The sequence below is a fragment of the Camelina sativa genome, chromosome 7, assembly GCF_030686135.1.
Source record: "Camelina sativa cultivar CO46 ecotype springtype chromosome 7, ASM3068613v1".
Lineage (NCBI taxonomy): Eukaryota > Viridiplantae > Streptophyta > Magnoliopsida > Brassicales > Brassicaceae > Camelina > Camelina sativa.
Window position 1 is genome coordinate 19,923,055 of NC_141886.1, and position 25,049 is coordinate 19,948,103.

General features: G+C 35.5%; 4 protein-coding genes and 2 non-coding genes across 10 annotated transcripts; all 6 read left to right on the forward strand.

Annotated features, from left to right (window-relative positions):
• Nucleotides 1–3,841: 3,841 nt before the first annotated feature.
• On the forward strand, nt 3,842–9,188 carry LOC104701348 (uncharacterized). Of its 5 annotated transcripts, none has more exons than XM_010417016.3 (20): nt 3,842–4,439; nt 4,547–4,632; nt 4,713–4,814; nt 5,044–5,150; nt 5,232–5,332; nt 5,473–5,560; nt 5,865–5,953; nt 6,110–6,249; nt 6,347–6,500; nt 6,586–6,721; nt 6,833–6,926; nt 7,047–7,176; nt 7,259–7,318; nt 7,418–7,536; nt 7,613–7,737; nt 7,834–8,058; nt 8,152–8,312; nt 8,407–8,570; nt 8,660–8,742; nt 8,821–9,188. In XM_010417016.3, the coding sequence occupies exons 1-20, from the start codon at nt 4,224–4,226 to the stop codon at nt 9,048–9,050; spliced, it is 2,610 nt and encodes an 869-aa protein (XP_010415318.2). In that variant the 5' UTR covers nt 3,842–4,223; the 3' UTR covers nt 9,051–9,188. The 5 variants fall into 5 exon arrangements, with proteins under 5 accessions (XP_010415318.2, XP_010415317.2, XP_087315045.1 ...); XM_010417015.3 differs by having other exon boundaries at nt 3,934–4,439; nt 7,047–7,173; XM_087458919.1 differs by having other exon boundaries at nt 3,937–4,439; nt 6,330–6,500.
• Nucleotides 9,189–9,552: 364 nt separating this feature from the next.
• LOC147941482 (uncharacterized) lies at nt 9,553–11,016 on the forward strand. The gene has a single exon (XM_087458530.1). The coding sequence runs from the start codon at nt 9,553–9,555 to the stop codon at nt 11,014–11,016; it is 1,464 nt and encodes a 487-aa protein (XP_087314656.1).
• Nucleotides 11,017–11,974: 958 nt separating this feature from the next.
• LOC104704701 (uncharacterized) lies at nt 11,975–14,032 on the forward strand. Its single transcript, XM_087458531.1, has 2 exons — nt 11,975–12,760; nt 12,869–14,032. Exons 1-2 carry the CDS (start codon nt 11,975–11,977, stop codon nt 14,030–14,032), a joined length of 1,950 nt encoding a protein of 649 aa, XP_087314657.1.
• A 9,236-nt stretch (nt 14,033–23,268) lies between these two features.
• Nucleotides 23,269–25,043, forward strand: LOC104701350 (large ribosomal subunit protein uL22y). Its single transcript, XM_010417017.3, has 7 exons — nt 23,269–23,383; nt 23,491–23,527; nt 23,632–23,672; nt 24,200–24,430; nt 24,515–24,617; nt 24,703–24,770; nt 24,857–25,043. Exons 1-7 carry the CDS (start codon nt 23,381–23,383, stop codon nt 24,899–24,901), a joined length of 528 nt encoding a protein of 175 aa, XP_010415319.1. The 5' UTR covers nt 23,269–23,380; the 3' UTR covers nt 24,902–25,043.
• On the forward strand, nt 23,761–23,893 carry LOC147941483 (small nucleolar RNA snoR74). The gene has a single exon (XR_015562957.1). It is a non-coding gene; the product is annotated as a small nucleolar RNA snoR74 (small nucleolar RNA).
• Nucleotides 23,993–24,126, forward strand: LOC147941484 (small nucleolar RNA snoR74). Its single transcript, XR_015562969.1, has one exon. It is a non-coding gene; the product is annotated as a small nucleolar RNA snoR74 (small nucleolar RNA).
• Nucleotides 25,044–25,049: the final 6 nt, after the last annotated feature.

Here is a 25,049-nt window from a genome sequence, read left to right on the forward strand (position 1 = left end):
GAAAGCATAACCCTTAAGGGGACTAAGGGGTTTGTCTTGAGAGGTTCTTGGATTGTGTATAGATCCATGAACATGAAAGATTAGATAATTGATTGAGTGAAACTTGTAAGTTTACTAAACAAATTGTCTAATAAAGAAGTTTTATTTTCAAGAATCCCTGTCTTAGTTTGTGACTCAGTTTTGTGTCTCAGTTTCCATACATATCAATAACTCTTGCGTTTTCAATTGGTATCATAGCGGCACTTGTAAGATTACATACAAGTGAGATCCTGTGGAGAAGATGGAGAGCTATCATGGACTTGAGTTGGTTCAAGAGTAATATTAGGTGATGGAAACTATGGTTTTTGGAAATCAAAGATGAAGGTGGTTATAGGAGGCATTGATGTATATGCTTGGAAAGCCATATTGGAAAAGTGGGAAGAACCAAAAATCAAGGATGAATCAGGATTGGAAGTTGATAAGCCAGAGATGGACTGGACTAACGACGAATTGAAGAAATCAAAATATAACGCCAGAGTACTCTCCGCTATTCACAATAATGTTGGAAGAAACCAGTTTGAACTGATTCAGGGGTGTGAAACAGCAAAAAAAGCATGGGATATCTTGCAAACTCACTTTAAAGGAACCACTAAGGTGAAATTTTTTAAGGAAAGACATGTTAGCTTCAAGATTTGAAAATCTAAAGATGGAAAGCTATGAGTCAATATTTGATTTTAGTTCCAAGATAAGTTCTTTAGCTCAGGAAGCATTGACTCCTGGGAAAAAATATAAAGACAAGAAATTGGTGAAAAAAATTCTAAGATGTCTGCCTACAAGGTTCATGGCGTACAAGACTGCTTTGAGTGTGTCTCATAACACAGAAAATCTTAGTTTTGGAGAGTTTTTGGTATGCTTCAAGCTCATGAGATGGAACTGGAAGGTGCGAATAAACGAGACATTTTTGCTCTTGAAAGAGAGAATCACGAAGTAGTAGAAGAAGATTCGATTGGTTTGCAGGTCCAAAAATTTATTCGAGTGTTGAAAGAAGCAGAACAAGAACTAGGTCAAAGGAGGTTCAGCTTGATCAAAAATAATCTAGGGAATGGTGAAGCTGTCAAGAAGACATACATGCAATGTTATGAGTGCAGAGGATATGGACACTATAAGAATAATTGTCCTACAATCAAAATAAGAGAATATATGGTCTGCATTATCAAAGTCAAAGCAAAAAAAAAAAAAAAAAAGTAAAATTCAGTGAGACAGAAAAATTTGCTGGTCCATGATCTTCATGACATGATAATTTCTTCCTTGTTTTCTTTGGCTGCAAATTTCGGATCGTATGTCTGAAAGGTGTTCTGAAATCTTGAGAGCGAGATCTTTTCAATGATATATAGAACGTTGTTGGGTTCATTATAGTTTGATAGAGAATCCCTTTGGAAGTTGGATGCTCACTGGATTATCTCACTCTGGATCTGTCATAGGAATCTTGCCATATCTTTAAAACCATAACTGCAAATTGTGATCTGTTTCTTTCTACGGCTTCATATGAAGGTTGTTGATTTATCAACCAAGTTTCATAATTTTCTGGGTTGTTTTACTACTCTGGTTATTTGCTGTTTCAAGATAGATAAGTAAGAGTTGTTAAAAGAGTTCTTTAATACTGGAAAGGAAACAATGAGTGTGTCAACCTGTGAAGATGTTTTTAACTTGTGTGTGCTCACAAGCAGGGGGAGAAGAAGATGGTTTTTGATGTTCAGTTCTTTGCTGGAATTATATTGTGCTTGAGAGACACACAAAGTTAAAAAGGGGGAGATGACATAATACAACAAAGTGATGCGGATGTAAAATATAGAATGACTATTTCATCTGAGCATTAAGTATGTGTTTTGGTTCTAAAACTCAATCATCAAGGGGGAGATTGTTGGTGTTATGAAGATTGAGTTTTAGATGCTGCAGATATATTTACTTGGAGATTAAGGGAGAGTTTGGAGATCATCAAAGTAGTAGTTGAAGCTTATGTTGTGTGAAGCTTGGATTGTAAAACTCAATAAGAAAGGGAGAGATTGTTGATGTATTCTTAACTGAGTTTTACAACAAGATGAAGATGAAAAAGAAAAGGATATTTATGAAAGGCATAGATGAAGATGAAGATGTTGATGCAGTTGTTGCACTAGTTCAGAGTACTACAAGAAGTAGTTCAACGAAGCAGATAACATGAAGCTGAAAGAAGGTTAGCAGCTAAGGCGATTAAAATTCAAACCATGAAGGTTATGAAGACTAGAAGCTTGAAGAAGAATCTAGAAGCATGAAGAAATTCCTTTTTAGTAGAAAAGGAAACATGAAGAAGACTATCCTTATTCAATAAAAGAAAAGGAAATTTGCAAAGAGATTTGGTAATTTCTATTAGGATTAAAATATGAATTTAAGCTTGTATGACCACGACCTATTGTGTAGAAATAGGGGGCTAAGCCTTTGTAGAGGTTAGCACAAAAGAGCAATGAAATTCTTAGACATTAAGGTTATGTGGTTTCTTGTAGGAAAGCATAACCCTTAAGGGGACTAAGGGATTTGTCTTGAGAGGTTCTTGGATTGTGTATAGATCCATGAACATGAAAGATTAGATAATTGATTGAGTGAAACTTGTAAGTTTACTAAACAAATTGTCTAATAAAGAAGTTTTATTTTGAAGAATCCCTGTCTTAGTTTGTGACTCAGTGTTTCAGTTTCCATACATATTAATAGCTCTTGCGTTTTCATTCTGTCCAGTTATATCATGCAAAATGTACTGGCTAAGCTAATACCATTATATTCTAGATGAAGTCGTGTTGACAGACGAGGGTGGCTACTCTGGCCTATTATGGCTCAACCTACTATTAGGAAATTTACCGTTCCACGAAGTCATGTTGACATACACAATGTTCAACTAAAGCAAAGGAGCAGAATCGCGACTTGGATGATAGAGAGAAATCAAAGCTTATGAGGATGTGTTAGAAAACCTGAAAAACTAAAAAGATTTAGAAACTGATTGTAGAAACATAAACTTAAAGAGAGAGGTACTTTTGTAGAAATTACGAGATGATATTTCACAATGGAGATACACATTTCTTTATTTTATTTTTTTTCTTGATTGATTTGTGTTTTTTTGTTTTCGATACGGAACTTACGACGAGTAGTATGGTACAACTATGAAGAGTAACTGGTTTCCTCGGCAGCCGGTTTGTGAAACCAGAAAAAGGTTTTTTTTTTTTTTTTGAAAAAGAGAAAAAGTTTCTTCCCAACTATAATGATTGGGGAATTGATTAATGTTCTCTTCGTTTCTTGGATCAAAATTACTACCGTTTCGAAACTCAGCTATATTTTTTCATATAAACCGGTGGCACGCGAGACGTGTGGGGGAGCATATATCAATATATCATCGTATAAAGAAGAGAAAGGTAATATCATAATTATATGCTTTTTTTTAACACATCGGTTATGGTCACGTCACTTAAACTTAAACTTGAACGTATATCTAAATGCTATTTGATTTTTTGCGTGTTTATATGTATAACTTTTAATTTGATCATGTAATTCATATGTATTTTGTTGAAACAACATGACATTTTCCCAATTAGAACCCAAATACATTCTAATATGAACCAATTTGAACACCTTTGTCGATTGCTCTGAACTCTGATTCTCCATTGTTCGCGAGCTACGAAGTAATATATATGCAAGATTCTACTTTCGCTGCATCGTATTTTAAAAGTCAGAAAAACACAACAATGTCACTTTGATATTGACATCTGTCCCTCTACACATCAAATACTATATGATATTTCACCTTTTAATAGTCCAAAGATATTCGAATTCAATGATTTTCAAACTTCAAATCTACAAGTCAAAAACAAAAAGAAATCAAACTTTACAAGTCTCTACGAATTAAATAACACTTTGGTCTTCCCATCTTTTTTTATAAATTAAGAGTAGATTAGAGAGAAACGTTTTGATAAAATGATATAACACGAGGACATTTTAGTAACTTTGGATCATATCACACCGTAACAGTCTCTTCTCTCTCTCTCTGACACATAGCGACGGCGTTGCCGTTCTGTGTTCTGTTCCGTTACATTACAAAACTGAACAATCGTTGTCTTTCAAGTTTCAAGTACGAGATTTGTCTTAATTTTTTCTTTCTTTCTCTGATCTCTTTGTCATTATCAAAGCGCCGATTCAAACAATTTGAATCCATTCCATTAGTAGTGATGGCGTTTTGGAGAATGAGCTCAAGAGATGCAACTGGATTCAAGTTCCTCTTCTCGATCGTCTTCATCTACGCTTTAATGTCAGCTATTGTTTACTCCGTCCTCCACATGAGATTCATCTCTCCTCTTCCTTCAGACGCTCCTCTCGAACGTTTCTCTGAAGCTAGAGCCGTCGAACACATCCGCGTCTTGGCCGAGGAGATCGATGGTCGTCAGGTGATTCAATTCGCCGCCGTTTCATCTCTCTCTCTCTCTGTTCTCTCTCTCTCTCTCTCTCTCTCTGTTCTCTCTCTGATCTTTGTTTCACGACATGGGTTTTGTAGGAAGGACGACCAGGGCTTAAAGAAGCTGCAACATATATAAAATCGCAGTTGGAGATGGTTAAGGAGAGAGCTGGTCCTAATCTAAGGTTTGGTTTGAATAAACTTTTTTTGACCCGAATCAAAGAAAGTGGTATCACGAGTATAATGCTTTTTGGTTGTATAATAGGGTTGAGGTTGAGGAGACTCAGGTGGATGGTTCCTTTAGCATGATGTTTCTAGGCCATAGCATCTCACTTGGATACAGAAACCACACAAATATACTTATGCGGTACTCTTTCTTTACTACTAGTACATTGAGATTTCTGGTTTATATGTGTTATTCAGGAGACTTTGTAGTTTGCATTTATGATTCAGTTTGCGGTTGACCATTCTTTCTCTTATAGTATGTGTTATATTTTATATTCAGTCATTAGTAGAGTCTCTGCAACATTGAATGATCTGTGTCCCCACTTATTAATGCCAAACATTTCACCAATTTTTTTTTGTTTTTCTTGCAGTATCTCCTCAATGGATTCTCATGACACTGATGCATCTGTATTGATGAATGCACATTATGACAGTCCTGTTAATTCTCCTGGAGCAGGTGACTGTGGGTCATGTGTAGGTGAGTTTGGGGTTACCATTTATTTCGTTTTTCCTTTCTTAACCAATAGATTCATGGATTTATGTGTCTCCATTTTTGCAGCATCACTACTTGAGTTAGCAAGACTAGTTGTGGATTCTGGTTGGACCCCACCTCGACCTGTGATCTTTCTCTTTAATGGTGCTGAAGAGCTTTTTATGCTGGTAACACTGTTATGATGCTTTGTAATCCTGGTGTTAATAGTTTGTAACTGCTAAATAGCATGAGGTTTCTTTTATAGTCAAGATGATGAAAATAAGCTCTTACTTTACATGGTGGTGTGACGTTTTGTCTGTGTGTTTAGGGCTCACACGGCTTCATGACGAAGAATAAGTTGAAAGACACTATTGGGGCTTTTATCAATGTGGAAGCTTCTGGGACAGGAGGTATTGGTAAGATCGTGTATTCCCTATGGACTATTCAGATGGTGTAAAATTGAAAATGAATAACACCATTACAATGATGTTCTTAAGTTTGCTCTTGGATTTTCTCTTATCTTTCCTGAGTATTGGAACAACAAAGCTTATCATTAAGCATCTGTATAGACCATTGCCTTTAGTCATATCGAAGAACTTCTCATACATCATCCTGTCTCTAGAAAATAATGCAGCTTGAGAATATGTGTTGGCTTAATAGTGACAGCATTAAGTGTTTGCTTTTCAATGACTATTTATTCTTGATGTATATGGCTGGCAGATCTGGTCTGCCAATCAGGGCCTGGTTCGTGGCCGTCCCAAATCTATTCTCAAGCTGCAGTGTATCCAATGGCACAGAGTTCTGCACAGGTCTCTCTCTCTCTAGTTCATTCACGCACATCCACAGACACTGTCTTCTTTGCTTTTACCAAGTGATAGTGGAGTCAATGACAAAACTGTAATCAACCATTTTGTTTCTAGTTCATATGTGTCACTGACTTTAAGTTGTCCTGTGACATTTCCCAGGATGTCTTCCCTGTAATTCCTGGAGACACCGATTACAGAATGTTTGCAGAAGATTACGCTGACATTCCCGGGCTAGACATTATCTTTCTTCTAGGCGGTTACTACTACCATACTTCCTTTGACACAGTGGACAGAATAGTGTATGCATCGTTTTGGTATATATTATGGTTAAACTTTTCCTTACTATTGTTTACTATTTAGTACGATCCTCGTTTCACAGAAATACATTTAAACCAGACCTGGAAGCATGCAAGCACGTGGAGAAAACTTAATTAGCGTGCTTAAAGCCTTCACGAGTTCTTCTAGACTGAAGGTTGCTAGTGAAAGAAAGGATGCTAACAATGACATGGTTGAAAGAGCCGTTTTCTTTGATTACTTAACATTCTTCATGGTGAGTGCTTTTGACTTTGTTCATCTATTTTTTTTCTTAACTTGTTTACACTCTCTTGACGAGCTGGTATCATGAAATCTATCAGGTGTACTATCCAAGAAGAGTAGCCATGGTACTTCATAACATTCCAGCTGCTTTGTTCCTTTGTGTTCCTTTCTTTTTGTATATGATGGACCCTAGGGCACACCCTTTGTTATCAATCTTCTGGGCTTTCTTGAAAGGTAAAAAACCATACAATCTTTTACTCTCTTACTATTTTTAGTTACTCTGTACTCTTTTCCCTCTTGTACGATGTTTTGGAGGTTTAACATTGTAAACCGTTGCCTGATTAGGAGTTGTCAACCATTTCGCTGGGATTTTACTTGGTGTAATATTCCCTGTTCTCTTCGCAGTCATCAGATTGTTCTTTGCTTATCCCATGAGCTGGTTCGTTTTATATATCTTGTTACATTGTTCCATATTTTATTTAATGCTTAATAAAGGTATTGAAACAGTTGAAAATTTTATTGGTGGGGGAGACTCATTAAAATTATGGTGGGAATGCAGGTTTGCTCATTCATACTTAGCTTTCTTGATGTTCATCCCCTGCTCATTTTTTGGTCTTTTAATTCCAAGAGCTATCTCTGACCGTGTCTCACATTCTCAAGGTGTTTCATCCAAGAAGATTATGAAAGTTGTAAAGTCCTTCTTCTTCCTTTTGTCTCATTAGCCTCTCCCTGTCTTTCACTAGAAAATGTCTTCTAACTATGATCTTTTAGGAACCATCTGATGAAGCAAGGTTTTGGGGAGCATTTGGGTTCTATGCTTTTGCAACTTCGGTATGCACTTTCTTGTTACATCCGTTTGGTTTACATTTTACCTCGAACTTATGTTGTTTGTTTGGCTGATCTTTTGAGTTACTGGAGAAACGTTTTCAGGCATATTTTTTCGCTGGATTAAATGGAGGATTCATGACATTTGTCATCTGCATTTCTATGCTACTGGGGTGGATTGCTTTCTGTATGTCAGTCAAGTCTTATGGCTATAATTCGATCAAGTAAGGCTTCTAGACATTGCCTAACTTTTAGCCTTCTAGATAAATCTGTTGTATGATAGAGTCATATTTCATCCAGGTCTCCCATGTTTTATGTGATACCTCTTGTTCCATGCCTTCTGTATGCTCTCTATTTCGGTGGTATCCTTGCACTATTTTTAATTGAGAAGATGGGAATGATGGGAGCAATTCCACCTCCTTATGGTTAGATTTACCATTGAAACATTAAATAGCTTGTTGTGATTGTAAGTCTGGCTTTCATTGTGAAGATGTATATTGTACAATATTTTGGGTTTGCAGGATATTATCTAGCAGATGTAGCAGTAGCTGCAGTCATTGGAATCGTCACCGGCTTGTGTTTAGGTCCAGTAATACCCATTTGTGATCGTTGGCTGGCCAAATCGTCGATCTTGAAATTCTTGCTTCACTTCAGTGTGGTCATGTTGGCAGTATCATCACAGTTCTTTCCTTATAGTAAAGATGCACCAAAGAGAGTTGTACTCCAACACACATTCATCTCTGCAGGTAAGTCTTTTGCTCACGCGATATTGAACTGTTTTCGGAGTAGTCTTCTTTTGCTGGAATGAAGTTAAATGTTTATTAATGTGCCTGTTGCAGGTGGAAATGAAATCACAGGCTCAAGTTACGATTTAGCTATGATTGATTCAAACTCTATGGAATTTATTTTTAAACATGCTCCGGAGGTGGCAGAGGAACTTCACGCTGGTCCTTCTTTTTCATTGGCAAATGCTGAAGCATCTCCTCAAGAAGCTTGGTTGGTACGTTCTTTAGATTCGTTTCACCGTACATGCTATTGGCAAAGATATAGTAAGTGTTTTGAGTTTGGAGTAAAGAGTTGTTTGGTATCTACAGGCACTTTTCCCTATTTCTTGCGTAGTAACAACAAACGGGAGGTTCTCTGCTAAAGGCAACAATATTTCAGAACGATATAGCCAATTCCCACACTTACAAACTCATAAACCGCAAACGACATATAAAAACGGAACTCGTAGAGTTCATCTGGAACTCTCTTTGGGGTTAGTTTGACTCCAAAGACACTTCTATTGGTTTTGTTTAGCTATTTACCAAAATTGGTTATTAACTATTGTCCATATTCCATTTGCAGCTCGTTGGAAGAGATCTGGGTCACGGTTCTGAACATAACTGGTCCGTTATCAGGATGGTCCTTTGCAGATGGCAAACCTCCAGGTTACACACACACACACACAAAGAACCCTCCTTTTTCATTCTCCTAACAAAATGGCATATTGACTATTGTTGTTGCAGCACCTGAACTCCCACCGGGTGGTCCTCCTTCGTACATATTGAGACTGAGTGGAAACAGCGGTGAGAAGTGGAACTTCTGGTTAGAGGCAAGTAGTGAAGAAGAAGTGAGAGTAGACGTAGCTGTTCTTGATCAACGTCTTGATGAAGAAACGATACATTTAAAGGGTCTTTTCCCAAAATGGTCCGACGTCATTGCATACACTAGCTTTCTTTCTACTTACTTCTTTTAATCATAGACTATTTTGTATTTCTCCTTTTTGCTTTTTTTTTCCAAAACATTAGAGAATAAATCCGTTCTTAACTCGGGACATATATATTTCAATGTTCAATGTGTTTATTTATTTATTTATATAGTTGAACAACATACATATTTTTTTGTTTTCGATTGAAGAGTATAGTCAAAGAGACGTCTTTAAAAAACAAAAAAAAAAAAAGAAATCCCTCTTTTATGCTTAGTATCCTCTTTTTTTGATAGAGTATTTTAAGTGTAAAATTCACCGTTTTCATCTGTTTTTCGATTTATTTGAGTAAAATTTATTGACGGCTAGAGTTTGTTCTTATTCCCTTCAAGAACGGCTTGAGTCGGATATCTCGGTTTTTCTCTCTTTTCCTCTATTATTCCTACTTCATTTTCGTGGGGGCTCTAGTTTTGGAAATCTGCAGTTTATTTTAAGAGTTCTAGTGTTAAAAGTTTCAGATCTAGTCTTTTAGTTCTCGAAAGGTTTAATCAGTATGTCGGCTGCGATGGATAAAGCTATGACAGCTATGTCTCTGGAGGAAGAAGATGTCCCGTTTGACATGTCGGATCTTCCTCAACTCAGTTCTGGGGAGAAAAATGTTCTGAGTCTAATCGGTAAACTCCTGAATCCCAAGAGTCAGAGTATGTCCAGATTGATATTCAATATGCCAAGGAAATGGCAGAAGATAGGAAGAGTTCGTGGAGTAGCTCTGTCAAAGGAACGCTTCCAGTTTATCTTTAAAGAGGAGCACGATTTGATTGAAGTCTTGGAGAAAGGCTTTCAATCTTACGATGAATGGGGTCTGGCTTTGGAAAGGTGGTCGGAAAACCCATCTTCGGATTCTCTCCAATTTGTTCCTCTCTGGGTGCAAATAAGAAATATTCCTATCAATTACTACACGAAGGATGCAATTACTCTTCTAGGTGAGTTGGTAGGTCAAGTCCTGGAAGTTGTTTTTGATCCTAATCAACCCCAGAATAAGAATTTTGTTCGTGTCAAAGTCCGCTTTGATGTCTCGAAGCCGCTACGAAAATCAAAGGTCATTAATCTGCTGAAAGGTTTATCTACAACGGTTTTCTTCTTCTATGAGAGGGTTCAGAAGAGATGCTACAATTGTCAAAGGCTCACCCATGTAGATGAGGATTGTCCCCTGCTTCACAAGAAAATTCAAGATCAGCTTATTGACAAGAAGTTGGGTCGAAAGGTTGATAAGGTCAAGCCAGCTTTGGTCATCAAAGAGGATGATCCCCTGTTTGGTGTCTTAAGGGAGGATCAATTGGGGCTTCATCCAATCCTAGGAAGACCAAAAATAGCTCCAGATGTCCTAGAAGGTATGAGACAGTATCTGAGATTAGCTACTGATGAAGAAAAAGCCCTCAGAGTAGAGAAAGTCAGGAAATCAGTATCTGAAGCAGAAAAGGATCCAATTGCTCAGAAAACAATCCTTCGTCTGGAGCCTGCACCGATTATCTCTTCAGATTATAATAGACAGAAAGGCCTGGTCTTTGGTTATGACTCTACAGACTTGTCTTCACATGTTTCTTCAAGCTCAGGAGGTAGCGGGAAACTAATGGAAGGGGCCATTCAGGCAGAAAGAAACAGAGTGCAGTCCTTGGATCTTGTAGGAGGGTTTGATCGAGCTTCTCTGGTTGCGTATTCTATGTCCTCCTCGGACTTTCAGACTTGTCCAACGGCTTATGCGGTTGGCTTCAATGAAGCTGGCCCTTCCGGGACAAAGTCTAGAAAAGGGACTGGAAGGAAACGACCCTACGTTAAAAGAAGAACCCCTAAACCTTTGGATATCCAAAATGTCTCCGGATATGTCTCCTTCAAACCAGGCTCACAAGAAGAAGTTATTGAGAAGAGGAAAGGAGTGACAAAAAACAAGGAAGGTCAAAAAGTTGCTAGGCGCAAAAAAAATGAGGTAGTCCCAATTGGGGGACTGTCCATTATCTAATGAGCATTCTAAGCTGGAACTGCCAAGGATTGGGACGGCCTCAAGACTTGACAGTCAACGTCTCATGGAAATTTGTAAAAAATATTTTCCTGAGATCATGTTCTTAATGGAGACGATGAATACAAGAGATACGATTGTAGATATTCAAACTTGGTTGGGTTTTGATCATGTATATACGGTGAATCCAGTAGGAAGGTGTGGGGGTCTAGCTTTATTTTGGAAGAAAGGGGTGGAGGTTGAGTTTCTGTTTGTAGATAAGAATGTCATAGACCTTAAGGTAAATATGGGGGGCTTAAAGTTTTTTCTATCTTGTGTATATGGGAATCCTAATAGCAGTCTCAGAAATGAAGTGTGGGAAAGACATACTAGGATCGGTATTCCAAGGCAAGAGGACTGGTGTATGATAGGAGACTTTAATGAGATCCTTCACAATGGAGAGAAATTGGGAGGTCCTAGAAGAAATGAAGCTTCTTTTGTGGATTTTGCAGAAATGCTAAAGGCTTGTGGAATGGTGGAACTTGCTAGTACGGGCAATGGTTATACGTGGGGAGGAAGAAGAGGAGATCTCTGGATCTAAAGTAAGTTGGATAGGTGTTTTGGCAACAATGATTGGTTCAAGTCATTCCCGGCAGCCAACCAAGCTTTCCTAGAAAAAAAGGGATTTGATCATCGACCAGTCTTGGTTTTATTGGTCTCATCTCAGGACTCCTATAGAGGAGGATCTTTTCGGTTTGATAAGAGACTCCTGAATAAACCGATGGTCAAAGAGTCTATTGGGAAAGCCTGGTTTGCTTCTTCTTCGTTGTATGGTCAGAGAGCTACAAAAAGTCTTCGAAGATGCCGGAAGACTCTCAGTATCTGGAAAAGAGAAAATGTTACAAACTCTGAGGTCAAAATAAACAGTATTCAAGCAGATATCAAAAAGTAACATGCCTCTCACCATCCTTCTTTTTCAAGAATGGCGACTCTGAAGAGAGATATGGTATTGGCTCATCGAGAGGAGGAGATTCATTGGTCTCAGAAATCAAGGGATAAATGGCTTCATTCGGGAGATAAGAATACCAAATATTTTCACAGCTCTGTCAAATCAGATAGGAATAAGAACGCACTGGTGAAACTTATTGATGAAGATGGGGTGACACATAGATTAGAGGCCTCTAAAGGAGATGTCGTTGCTTCCTATTTTCAGAATTTGTTCTCATCTTCATATCCATCTGAGGAGGACCACCAATTTTTCCAAGATATGGCTCCAAGAGTAAATGAGATGAATGATTCTCTAATTGTTGAGGTCTCTAAAGAGGAAATCAGGCTTGCAGTCTTTGATATCAGTCCCTCCAGGGCTCCGAGAGCTGATGGAATGACCAGATCACAAAGGAGGTTCTCAGCTTTTTCAAGGATGGATTTTGATAAAGAATGGAACTACACCCAATTGTGTCTAATTCCTAAGAAGGTAAATGCCTCTTTTATGTCAGAAATGAGACCGATCAGCCTCTGCTCAGTGATGTACAAGATCATTTCGAAAATCATGGTGGCCAGACTCAAGCCCTTGCTCACTGATATAGTCTCCCCGAATCAATCTGCCTTCGTTCCGGAGAGACTGATATCTGATAACATCATCATAGCGCATGAGATCGTTGATAGTCTGAGGACACAAGGTTCTACCTCGAAAGATTTTATGGCTGTCAAGACGGACATGTCCAAAGACTTTGATCGAGTGGAATGGAGTTATCTACAAGCTTTGTTGGTAGCATTGGGGTTTCATCCTCGATGGATCAGTTGGTTATGTTGTGTGTAACTTCAGTCTCATACTCAATTTTAGTAAATGGTCGGGCTTTTGGGATGGTGACTCCAGAGAGAGGACTCAGTTTTAGTGAAACCGGTTGTCTCCTCATCGGATTACATGTGTTGGCAGCACAATAAGAGTGGTGAATATTCAGTAAGATCTGGCTATTGGCTCGCGGCTAAGGAACATAATGCAGAATCCATCCAAGAGGCAACTTGGCAACCCTCCCTGAACGCTATTAAAGTCTTAATCTGGGATTCTCTCGCTCCAACAAAATTAAATATTTTCATGTGGAAAGCAATGAGTGGAGCTCTACCTGTAGCAGAAAGACTTTTGACAAGAGGGATCACTATAGACCAGAGATGTCAAATATGTGGAATGGAAGGAGAGTCAATCAACCATTTACTGTTTATTTGTCCCATAGCTAAACAAGTTTGGGTTCTCTCTGATATTCCATCTCCAGAGTCGGGTTTTAGTGAATTTTCCCTCTATCAAAACTACATCTTGAGGTTAGCAATCAAAGCTCCAGGAGAAGGTAATGTGAGACGTACTATCCCTTGGATTTTGTGGCACCTTTGGAAAAACTGCAACAATCTTGTTTTCGAAGGATTGACCTATTTGGTTCCTCAGATGATAGTGAAAATGAAAGAGGATTCGGCTCAGTGGTTCCAAGCACAACAAGTGGAAGAAGAAGAAGCTCAAAAAGAGGTTCCATGTGAGAGACCGATAAAATCAAGTTGGCGACCCCCAGATAGACATTGGTTAAAATGTAATATCGCCTTCTCTTGGGATAAAGTGAAGTGTTCAGGAGGGGCTGCTTGGGTTCTCCAAAATTTTGAAGGTAAAGTTTTATTGTATTCTAGAAGATCTTTCATTATTATAGATTCCAAAAAAGAGATGGAATTGGAATGCTGGTTGTGGGTTCTAGAGAGTCTCAGAAGTCTCAAAATTACAAGAGTCATTCTCGTTGCTGAGGAAAAAGACCTGATACAAGCTATCTTAAGACCAGAAGCTTGGCCATCTTATAAGTGTCAATCTGAGATTTTGCTAGCAAGCTTAAACCAGATACCTTTTTGGAAACTTTTGAAAGAGGATAGAAGTGCAAACAAGGGAGCATTTCTTATCGCTCAAAGTGTTACTAGGGAGGATCGAATACAATCATACGTTGCAGTGGGGCATCCTCTATGGCTGCAAGACTTGTTCAATCAAGAGAGTTTTGTTACTATTGGGTGACAACTTTTTGGACTCTCCTTATTTGCTGATGATTGTTATCGATCCTTATCATTTTTTTGGTAGATCTAATTAGATGGTTTCAATAACTTGTAAAATAATTTTGGTTTGGTTTATAATGAATTATTCAGACGAAAAAAAAAATTGAACAACATACATTATATATCTTCTCTTACCAACATGAAGAACAAGTCTTATTCGCCAGTCTAGCCTTTGTTGATCTTTTGATATGAATATTAACCACACACCACACTCACTCACACATTCATATTTGTAAGGTGAATGTGGGAAATTAGAAAACTCTCTAAAATCAAAAGAAGACTTTAAAACCTTCATTATTGATAAACTTAAAAGATAAGAACTACTGATCGTTGAATTTTGTTTCCTAAAAGATGTTTTGGTAATAATGTTTAACAAAATTGATCAGATGTGAAAGAAATCCGAAAATAAAGATAATTAAGAATAACACGTCAGCAAATGCATTTTTCGATTTAGTAACACGTCAGCAAGTTCATTTGTTTAAGTGTTTAAGAATTTGCCTATATGTTTGTGTCTGAAATGAAGCTCAAAATTGATGCTTTTGGAACTAGAAACTAGAAAGAGTGTTGTTAAGGAGGAGAAGAAAGGTAAAGTTGAAGAAGCTGTTGATGATGGTAGCCATAAGATAAGGGTTTTTTTTTTGTGAAGGGAAATATGAAGAAAGGTATGATTCAGGTTAGGTGTATTGATAGTAAATGTTATGAAGTGTTATTCTATTTTCGGATATATAATAAATAATGCAACATATCATTTTTATTCATAATTCCATTTTACCAATCTATGCTTGATCCAAGAACATGAAAGCTTCAACCGACAAAGAAAACACTGAGTTTATTAATGAAAAAAATGGTATTTGTAAAGAAAATAATAAATTTTCAAATTTGTAAGAGAGAAAGAAGATCCAAACTTCAAACCAAGAAGAAAATACCAAATCGTGTAGAAAGACCTTTTCTATATATACTCTCTTAGCAATTTCTTGCAGAACTTGAACAAGAGCCAGCAAAACCATAATCACAAAAAAGTCAGCTGATTAGACGATAATCAGACAATAGCTACAACGATATTATAAAAGACAAATGGAAGATTTTTTAATACAATATTAGGATGTACCGCGGGACGATTTAATTTTATTGTGTTTTTAATATATATATATATATATATATTAATCTTTAAGTTTTAAATTCTTAGTTAGAGAGGTATAATATTTTTTTTTTCTGTGACGTATTGACATATTTTGTAATTCATATAATAAATATGGATAGAATTTGTAACTTAGTTAATCCCAAACTATGGTTATAAATATATAATATAAGAAATAAATAAAAAGTTTTAGTGTTGGTTTAATAGTTCAAATCGTCATGCTAGACCCGTCCCACATCGGATTTAATGATTTTTAATCCACCGAAAATCATTCTACGGTAGTATATATAAAATATATATATTTTTATTGAAGTATTTAGAGCAAGGGCATTGGTGGGGGACAGTTTTTGGTCCCTCGATTTTAATAATAATATTTTGAAAGTTTCTTATTTTTAGTAAGAGCATTGGTGTCTATTTGTAATTGGTCCCCCGAATAAAATAATAATATTTTAAAAATTTAAACATTAATTTAAAATTGAAAAACAAAAACATACAATTAGGAAATTAATAACAGAAAACATAAAAACATCAAAACAAAAACAAACATTTTTTTCAACTCATAGAAATTTATAAATCAATCTTCATTATATGGAAGATGTCCAAAATTAGTCCAAATATGCTCAATCAAATCTTGTTTTAGTTGGTCATGAGCTTGTTTATCCCGAATTCTTGTTTGACGAGTAATCGTACCGCTGATATTTGAACCCACAACGGCGGCACCAACGGTATATGTTTGATCCACATGTTCTCCTTGTTGAAATTCAGAAACAATGTTTCGGTAACTGTATGTATGTCGTTCATCTTCGACAATCATATTATGGAGTATTATGCATGATCTTGTAACATTTGCCATTCTGTTTTTATCCCATAAACAAGACGGATTTTTAATAATGGCGAATCTAGCTTGCAAGACTCCAAAGGCACGCTCAACATCTTTCCGCACAGCTTCTTGTTTTTTACAAAAGAGAGATTTTTTCATACCTTGTGGAAGTCGGATAGATTGAATAAAAGTGGCCCAATTTGGATAAATACCATCAGTGAGATAGTACGCCAAATTGTACTCCCTTCCGTTTACAACGAAATTGACTTCCGGAGCTTGACCGGTTATTATGTCATCAAAAATATTATATCGATCAAGAATATTAAGATCGTTCATAGTACCTGGAGCTCCAAAAAAGGCATGCCATATCCAGAGGTCATACGAAGCTACCGCTTCCAACACGATTGTAGGTTTTCCGGTTGATCGTGAATACATTCCTTTCCAAGCCGTGGGACAATTCTTCCACTCCCAATGCATACAGTCAATGCTCCCAATCATCCCGGGAAATCCACGCTGTTCATTCTGATATAGTCTTTCTAGGTCCTCTGGTGTAGGACGTCTTAAGTATTCATCTCCAAACAGTTGGATGATGCCGGCAGTAAACTCGTGCAAACATTTCCGAGCTGTTGAAGCACCAATTCTTATATACTCGTCAACACTGTCAGACGAACTACCATATGCCAATTGACGAATTGCTGCAGTACATTTTTGTATAGGTGATAGACTAGCCCGTCCGGTTGCATCCTGGGTTTGGCGGAAATACTCTATTTCGGTAGAGAGACGTTGAACAATACGCATGAACAAAGGCTTGTGCATGCGAAACCGTCGCCGGAATAGATTTTCTGGATAGGTTGGAGTGTCACTGAAATAATCATTCCAAAGATTATTGTGACCTTCTTCTCGGTTTCTCTCGATGAAAATCCTTTCGTTTGGCTCATTTGGTTCCGGGATATTATGTGAGACATCATAAATATTTTGTAAATAAGCGTCAAAATCATCACCATCATCTCCTTGGTAGTGATAATGATTATCATCTCCTTGGTAATGATAATGGTTTGAAGATGATCCCATTTCAAATAAAAAAAAAAGACAAAGGAAGAGACAAGGAGATATTGAAGAGAAAGGAAAAAATAACTTGTTGTTTTGTTGCTTTGATATTGTTTGGTGTGAATGTTTTGTTGGTTTGATAGGGTCGCATATATATAATGGAAGACTTGTGATAACCCGTGATAATAAAACAACACTGATCCGTGATAGTAAAACAACAATGCTCCGTGACAGAAACAACAAGTATCTGTGATAGTAAAACAACAAGTATCGAAGATAACAAAACAACAAGTATCATTACAAAACAGAAAATTAGATAACACCAAATAAACATCCGAGTCATTACATTACATGAGCACTCTAACTAGAACACTTGCAAAAATAACCATTACACCAACAATCAGCCAATCTGTTACATTTCTAAACCTATTTTCATTCTCTAACATAACCATCTTCTGTTCAGAAGCTTCCTGCCTTTTGTTGATTTGCAACAATGGCATCCTTTGAAGTGTTGAGCCATGCGGAGATCAAGACTTCATCATCAGCAGGAGCCCATTTCTTTCGCTCCTTTCGCTCCAATGGTGTTTCTTGAGAAAGAGTTGGCGCCTCAGAAGGTTGGGAGCTGTGCGGAGGCATTTGTGAGCTGCTCTGTCCAGAAGGTGGATAACTTTCCCAGCGAAAGTTTTCAACATTAATCCCACCTTCTTCTTGACTGTTAAGCAGGTTTAAGTAAGAAGAAGACTGATATAATGGATTCGTAGAATCCATTATGAAGAGAAGGGATTATAGAATGAGTAGAGAAGAGAATGGATTAGATAAGAGAATGAGTAGAGAATGAGTAGAGAATGAGTAGAGAAGAGAATGGATAAGCGAGTAGAACTGAAAGAGATTTATAGTCGAAGAAGAAGGTTAAAAGGGGTTATGATAGAAAGAAGATGGTTGGGGTTTAGTAGGTTAAAAGATAACTTGCAATAAGTAAAAAAACATAATGACCTAACAACCAATGTCTAATCAAAATTTATGACAAGTACACTTCACAAATGCATTCAATTTATGTGACTAAACAAGACACTATGAACAAACCAGCTAGTTCATATACAGTACACAACAAGCATTAGCCGGAGAATCTGAGCTTTTATGACTTACTACCAAAGTAGTTTACAACTAAATCAAATATCACACAATAATCGATTGAAACAAGCTATACACAGAGACTAATCCGGTAGTTTACAACTACTTTTGTTGAGTTAAAACCAGAGAGTAGTTTACAACTAAATCAAATATCACACAATAATCGATTGAAACAAGCTATACACAGAGACTAATTCGATAGTTACAACTACTTTTGTTGGGTTCAAAACAGACAATAAACTATAGCTAAATCAAAAATCACACAATAATCGATTGAAACAAGCTATACACATAGACTAATTCAATAACCCTAAGTATCATTACCATAATAATCAGAGACTAATCGATAACCCTATACATCAGTGACCATAATAATCATAGACTAATCGATAACCCTATATCGATAACTCTATTTCGAGAATCGATAACCCTATTTCGATAACCCTATTTCGATAATAATCGATAACCCTATTTCGATAAACAGCGATAATCAGCGAACCTATAATCAGCGATATCTCAAATTGGATGAAGAAAAAATACCTTATTTCGGACGATTGAACCGCCAGACAAGCTTCGGGAGAGATAGAAGACCGTCGCGGCTTGAAATCTACGATGGTCGTCTCGTCTCGGCTTCGGAAGACACAGAACTTCGGGAGTGAAGATCGGACCAGCTTCCGGAGAGAAGATCGGCTACGGGAATTCGTCGAGAACTTCCGGTGAGAAGATCGGATCGCCTTCGGAAGACACAGAAGATCGGCTCGCCGTCGAGATAGAAGAGAGAAGTCGCGAAGTTTGTCTCAAAAAATTGTTTTGTGTTTACCCTAGACTATTTCTTCTTCCAATCAGAAACAACCACGTGGCCAAGTCGACGAACGAAAAACGTCCCCTTTGAAGATACGTTTCTTCGTTAATGGGCCATTTTTCATTTATTTAAAAACTAAAACTCTTGGGGGACGGCCCATGTCGACGCTGATGCCCTTGCTCTTAGACCTGCAGTCGCATCCATTCAACACATGCAATACATCACAGTACAAAACTTTTGGTTTACTATATTAGAAAATAAAAGATGATCTTATATTTTGTTATTTAATGTCAGATCCAAGTCTGAAATGAGATCCAATCTTATGAAGTATGTGAAATTACTATATTAGAAAAATGATAAATATCTCAAACATTTGATTCGGAAATGCAATTTATTATCTTATCTTGTTTATCATATAAAAAATATTGTTTTAAACATGGACTCATCAATGATTAATATTATCACAGAGGTTCCAAAATATGTACTGGAGAGATTGATAGTATGTTCTTGAGCGAAGAAATTAGCAACACCAGTTCCATATAAAACACATGAAAAAGGTTAGTACCAGTACCACTATCTATCGCTTATATAGTAAGAAACTTTATAGAAATAATCCTGCAAAATTAGGTGGATCAATGTCTAACTGACTGCTTTATGTCGTATAGATTGGGAGTAGTATGGTTGTTTAATTAACTTTACTAGCATTCATGATTTGTCGAGCGATGTCTACAAAATAAAATAAAATAAAAAAGATGAGAAAAAAAATATTGTGAATTATGTTGACATAGTACTAAATAAAATGTATACACGTTCATGTAGATATGTGATTACAATAAGCAGATTCTCAAAAAAAAAAAAAAATTATCAACTAAGAACAAAGATGATCTTATGAAAATATACTTTTGTGAATGCTTGTGATTTGCTAGGCCTGACAACTAATGAATTGAATTTGACAATTGTCAAAGGTCTCACCAAATATTATTGTATTCATTTTCCAGGTATGAAGAACCCTAACTTCTACTTTCCATGAAGTCTCTTGTAAGGCTTCACATCTCGGAGAAAGGCATGGGATGCAGCCATTGCTATGTAAATGTTTATCGACATGTATTTGAGAAATGGTAATTGTAGGATGATTTTGTGCTTGTGTTTGATCCTTAATCTTATATTTATAGGTAATAAGTAGAAGTAGATTAGTGATTAGGTTAAACTGGAGGAACATTTAGACTTTGCATGCAACAATAAAATCTTGGATATAGTTAAGAGAAGATGATTTTTCGCTCAATTATAAATGAATGATGAATGGTTTAAGGTAAGGTTAGAATATATGATCCTAACAATAAATAAGTTTTGGAGATTATGTTGCGATAATTTAGGGAGCGAATTATTGAAATTTGAAAGCATATTTGGTAAGATGGTGATGTTATCGACTAAAATTTAGAAGATACGATTTTTAGTTTTCTTTCATTAACGTTTTGTTATTTGAAACATTGGATTATGTGCGGCAATTTTAGTTCAAGACGAAGCCCATTAAGAGATAAACCTAAAAAACATGTGACCTATTTCAGCCAGATAACAAATCAAAGCTTTGGCGAAAATTGAATAGTTGAAATCAAAACTAGCGAAGTCCCACTGGGCAAACGAATTAACGCGCGGATCTAATGCTTAATGGGTAGGGTAATTGGTTTGAATTTTGTTTATCTCCAAATTGCCTCTTTCAATTTTAATAACTAACTTTTTACATAATTCAGCGGCAATCTCTGTAATTATAAACAACATTTCGGACATTTTGCTAAACGTACTCTTCTTTTAATTATAAGAAGTTATTTGTTGTATTCAAATTTTTACATGGAAAATAGAATAGACAACAATAATCAATAAACAAAAATTATATCCTAATATCTTAAAAGAAACTTATTAAATATATACATATAGTTATAGGTTTTGTATCTATAAGTAAATATTGTAGTTGTAGTTGCTCTAATATATACCTTTGTATCCAAATGAAATATTTTATAACCAGTTAGTTAGATTAGTAGATTTAATTGAAAGCATACTTTCAGGAAGTAAAGTAACAACAAAAATTTATAATTACTACATATATATAATCGAATGGAAATGCAAGTCAGTCTCGGTAGTAATTTCTGTCACAGATACAAAATTTGTACAGAGCAAAATCTATTTAATGTGAGCAAATCTCTATTTAACATATGAGAGTTTAGCACAATTTTATCTTTAAACTTGATAAGTACTCGCCATGTTTCTCCTTTATGTTTGATGATCGATTGGACAACAATATTATGCCATAACTCTTTTATGAAAAGTAACTACTATCATCATTTAAAATATCTGAATATGCATGTAATTATTTTAGTGCAACATGAAAAAAAAATTCTAACAAAATTAACACATGTTCTCGACAAAAATTCCAATTTCACTTTACATTTTCCTCTAAATCCCCTTTATAATAAAACGGAAGTACACAACATTGTTTTGTACACTATATAATTTTAATAAGTTGATTACAAATAAGTTATACATTAATTAATAGATTAATTAGTTACAAATATGTTATACCGAAAATCTTAAAAAGAATATTCTAAAAGAATCATATCATCTAAATTACCATATTAATTTTCTTTATTAAATTATTCATTAAATAAAATCTTTTGATATCTAACTTAGCATATTAATTTGTTAATAATCATTATACTTCACCCCTTATTTTTATATATGAATCTATTTTGTGAAACAAATAAATTATCATATTATTTATTATAATTAAAAAATAGTTTTATTTCCGAATATATTATAAGTTGAATTTTTTAAACAAATATAAATTGTTCAATCTATAAAATATTTAGTAATATTATTATTTTTAAATAATATCTAGTGAATTAAAAATTTTACTGAGTAACGGGTAAAAATTTGAATATTTAAATTCAATTTCATATTTTTTGTTGAATTTTATAATTTGATATAATATAAGAAACTTTAAATAATTTATTTTGAAATATTTTTAACATATTGAAACTTGATATAAAAGTTAGAAACTATAAACACTCTAAATTGATTTGTTATAGCAATGTTAATAACATGTCACGATAATATGAAAGAATGAAAATGAAAGAATTTCATGAAACCAAATATATATTTTTAAAAAGTATAACAATATATTAAATTACTCATAATATAATAACTAGCTTTTTAAAAACCAAATTTACAAAATTATGTCTTATAATGACATTCAAGTCCTGATGTCGAATATACATTGTTGAAATAACTTCACATATAAATAACTTCACATATACAACCTATTAAAATTTAATTTTAAAATAGAAAATATACAAATTTTTGTATAAAATAAAATTTAACTAGTGTTGTAGCACATGTACTTATCTAGAATCATTAACAATATAAAACTTACAAAATATGTGTCTTTTTTAAGTCATCATATTTAGCATATGATTTTATTTGATAAAGTTTTATCTAAAAAAACTTTTAAAAACAATCACATAAATTATATTTTATAGAAAAATTATAATATAAATAAAATAAATTTCAATCTGGCTCTAGCATAGGTCTTAATCTAGTTCTAGTATAAAGTAAAATCCTCTCTAGTCTATAGTCCTACCATATATATATAGAGTAAAACTAGTTTTTATTCTACTTTGAGTTGAAATTTTTATTTATAAGTTACTCTTTTAAATCTGAATTTTGTTTATATTTTATGACTCAAATTCAATAACTATTTAGACCCCTTATATTTTACAAACAACGAAGTTACAATACAATTTATATACAAGCTTGGCTCATATACTAGCAAATTGTGGGCGAGGTGAGGACTTTAACCGTTTTCTTTGGTTTGTTGGAAACTAGCCTTTCTTTCCCATAATCTCTTTTTTTTTTTTTTTTTTTTTTTTAAATTAAAAATTCTTGATAATTGGCTTTAATTAAATTAACGGTATTAATAAAATGTTACTATCATCATAAATGGAACACTCTTAAGTCTTAAGTCTTAACATACATACGTATATAGTTTTTATAAGATAAGCTACCAAAATTAAAGGTAAGCAACATATAATAAAAATTAAGGCAAGAAAGAGTAACGATCGAATATTTTAGTAAATTGTATCCAGATCCACGAACATATAAAAAAAAAACTGAGAAGAAGAATAGCCAACCCAAATACCCAACTCATAGTGTTAATGGGCTATTGTATAAAGCCCGTAAAATCCATTACAAAATGGACAAAAATAAGCCCATTAGAATAGAAAAACTAGGTTTTCGCAGGTTTTATATCTTTATCACTATATAAAGTCTCTCTTCAACAAATCTCTCAACTCTTCTGCCGCCGATTCTTCTATTAGCCGCCATGGTAATTGCTTGAAGCACCTCACTCCATCTCTCTCTACTCTCGTAGATTTAACCTAGAAAATCGCATTTGTCTAATCTTCTTTATTTTGCCTTTTGCTAATTTCGCAGGTGAAGTACTCGCAAGAACCCGACAACCAGACCAAGTGTAAGTTCCTTTGGTGACCATTTCGTTATCTCGAATTCGTTCTGCTTTGTATCCGATTTTGTGTAATGAGCTTAGTGGTTATATTTTGTTTTTGATTTTGGCAGCATGCAAGGCTAGAGGATCCGATCTTAGGGTTCACTTCAAGGTATGTGTAGCTCGTTATTACATTTTCCGATGTGGTTTAGATTTATGGGTTGTAGGAGATTGTAGTTTTTAGGGTTTAACCTGATCGAGAAAAAGCAGAGTTCTGTAGCAATTTACAGATCTCACGTATACTTCAGGGAAATTGAATTGGTCATCGTGATTGGGTGAATCTGTGTTTATTTTTCTCATAACTATTAAGGTTCAGTACATGATGGTACATTGATATTAGTTTTATCATTTCGTATTTTTAAGCTTTTGAATTTTAGGGTTTTTTTTTTTGGGGGGGGGGGGGGGGTTGTAAGTTAGTATTGAAACCTGATTAAAAAAGCAGGGCTTTGTTGCCTATTTCTGTGAATGAAGCTCTCGTATATATCAGGGAAATTACGGGCATTGTTCTTGGGTGAACCTATGTAGATTTTTTAGTGACTAATGGTTCAGTAAATGATGCCACATTTTATAAGACTGGACTTGAATTTGTTGATTGGTTGCTCATTGTGTTTTTGTTTTGTACTGGATTGTGTGGAACAGAACACTAGGGAAACAGCGCACGCCATCAGGAAGCTACCATTGATCAAGGCCAAGAGGTACCTTGAGGATGTGATAGCTCACAAGCAAGCAATACCCTTCACACGTTTCTGCAGAGGTGTGGGGAGAACTGCTCAAGCTAAGAACAGGCATTCTAATGGTCAAGGACGTTGGCCCGCCAAGTCTGCTCAGTTTGTTCTTGATTTGCTCAAGAACGCTGAGAGCAATGCTGAGGTGAGGATAACAATCTCTTAACTATGAATGTATAGGAATCGTTGCCATTTTGCTTATGAGCATAATCTGACTTTGGTTTTTCAGGTGAAAGGTTTGGATGTTGATGCCCTCTTCATCTCACACATCCAAGTGAACCAGGCCGCAAAGCAAAGGAGAAGGACTTACCGTGCTCACGGAAGAATCAACCGTAAGTTTAGAATTTTTGTACATTACTTGCATGGTTAGCTTCTAGGTTTTTCTTGTATGACTCATTGTATCTTTCTTGGTTGCAGCTTACATGTCCAACCCATGCCACATTGAGTTGATTTTGTCAGAGAAGGAAGAGCCTGTCAAGAAAGAGGTAACAATATTTCATCTCATTTGTGTAGTCAGGATTTGTGTTAATAACAGTGATTCTCATTACGTAATTGTTTTCGATAATTGTAGCCGGAGACTCAGTTGGCAGCCAAGTCTAAGAAGTCAGCAGCTTAAGCTTTCTTTGTTTTATTTCTATGTCCTTTGTGCTCATTGAAGAGATTTTGTTCCCTTTTTATTTTAGCTCGAATCGGTTTGTAAGACAACGGATAGTTTTTTCTTGAAGATTTTCGCTTAATGGTTATGACATCATTTATCATGTTTC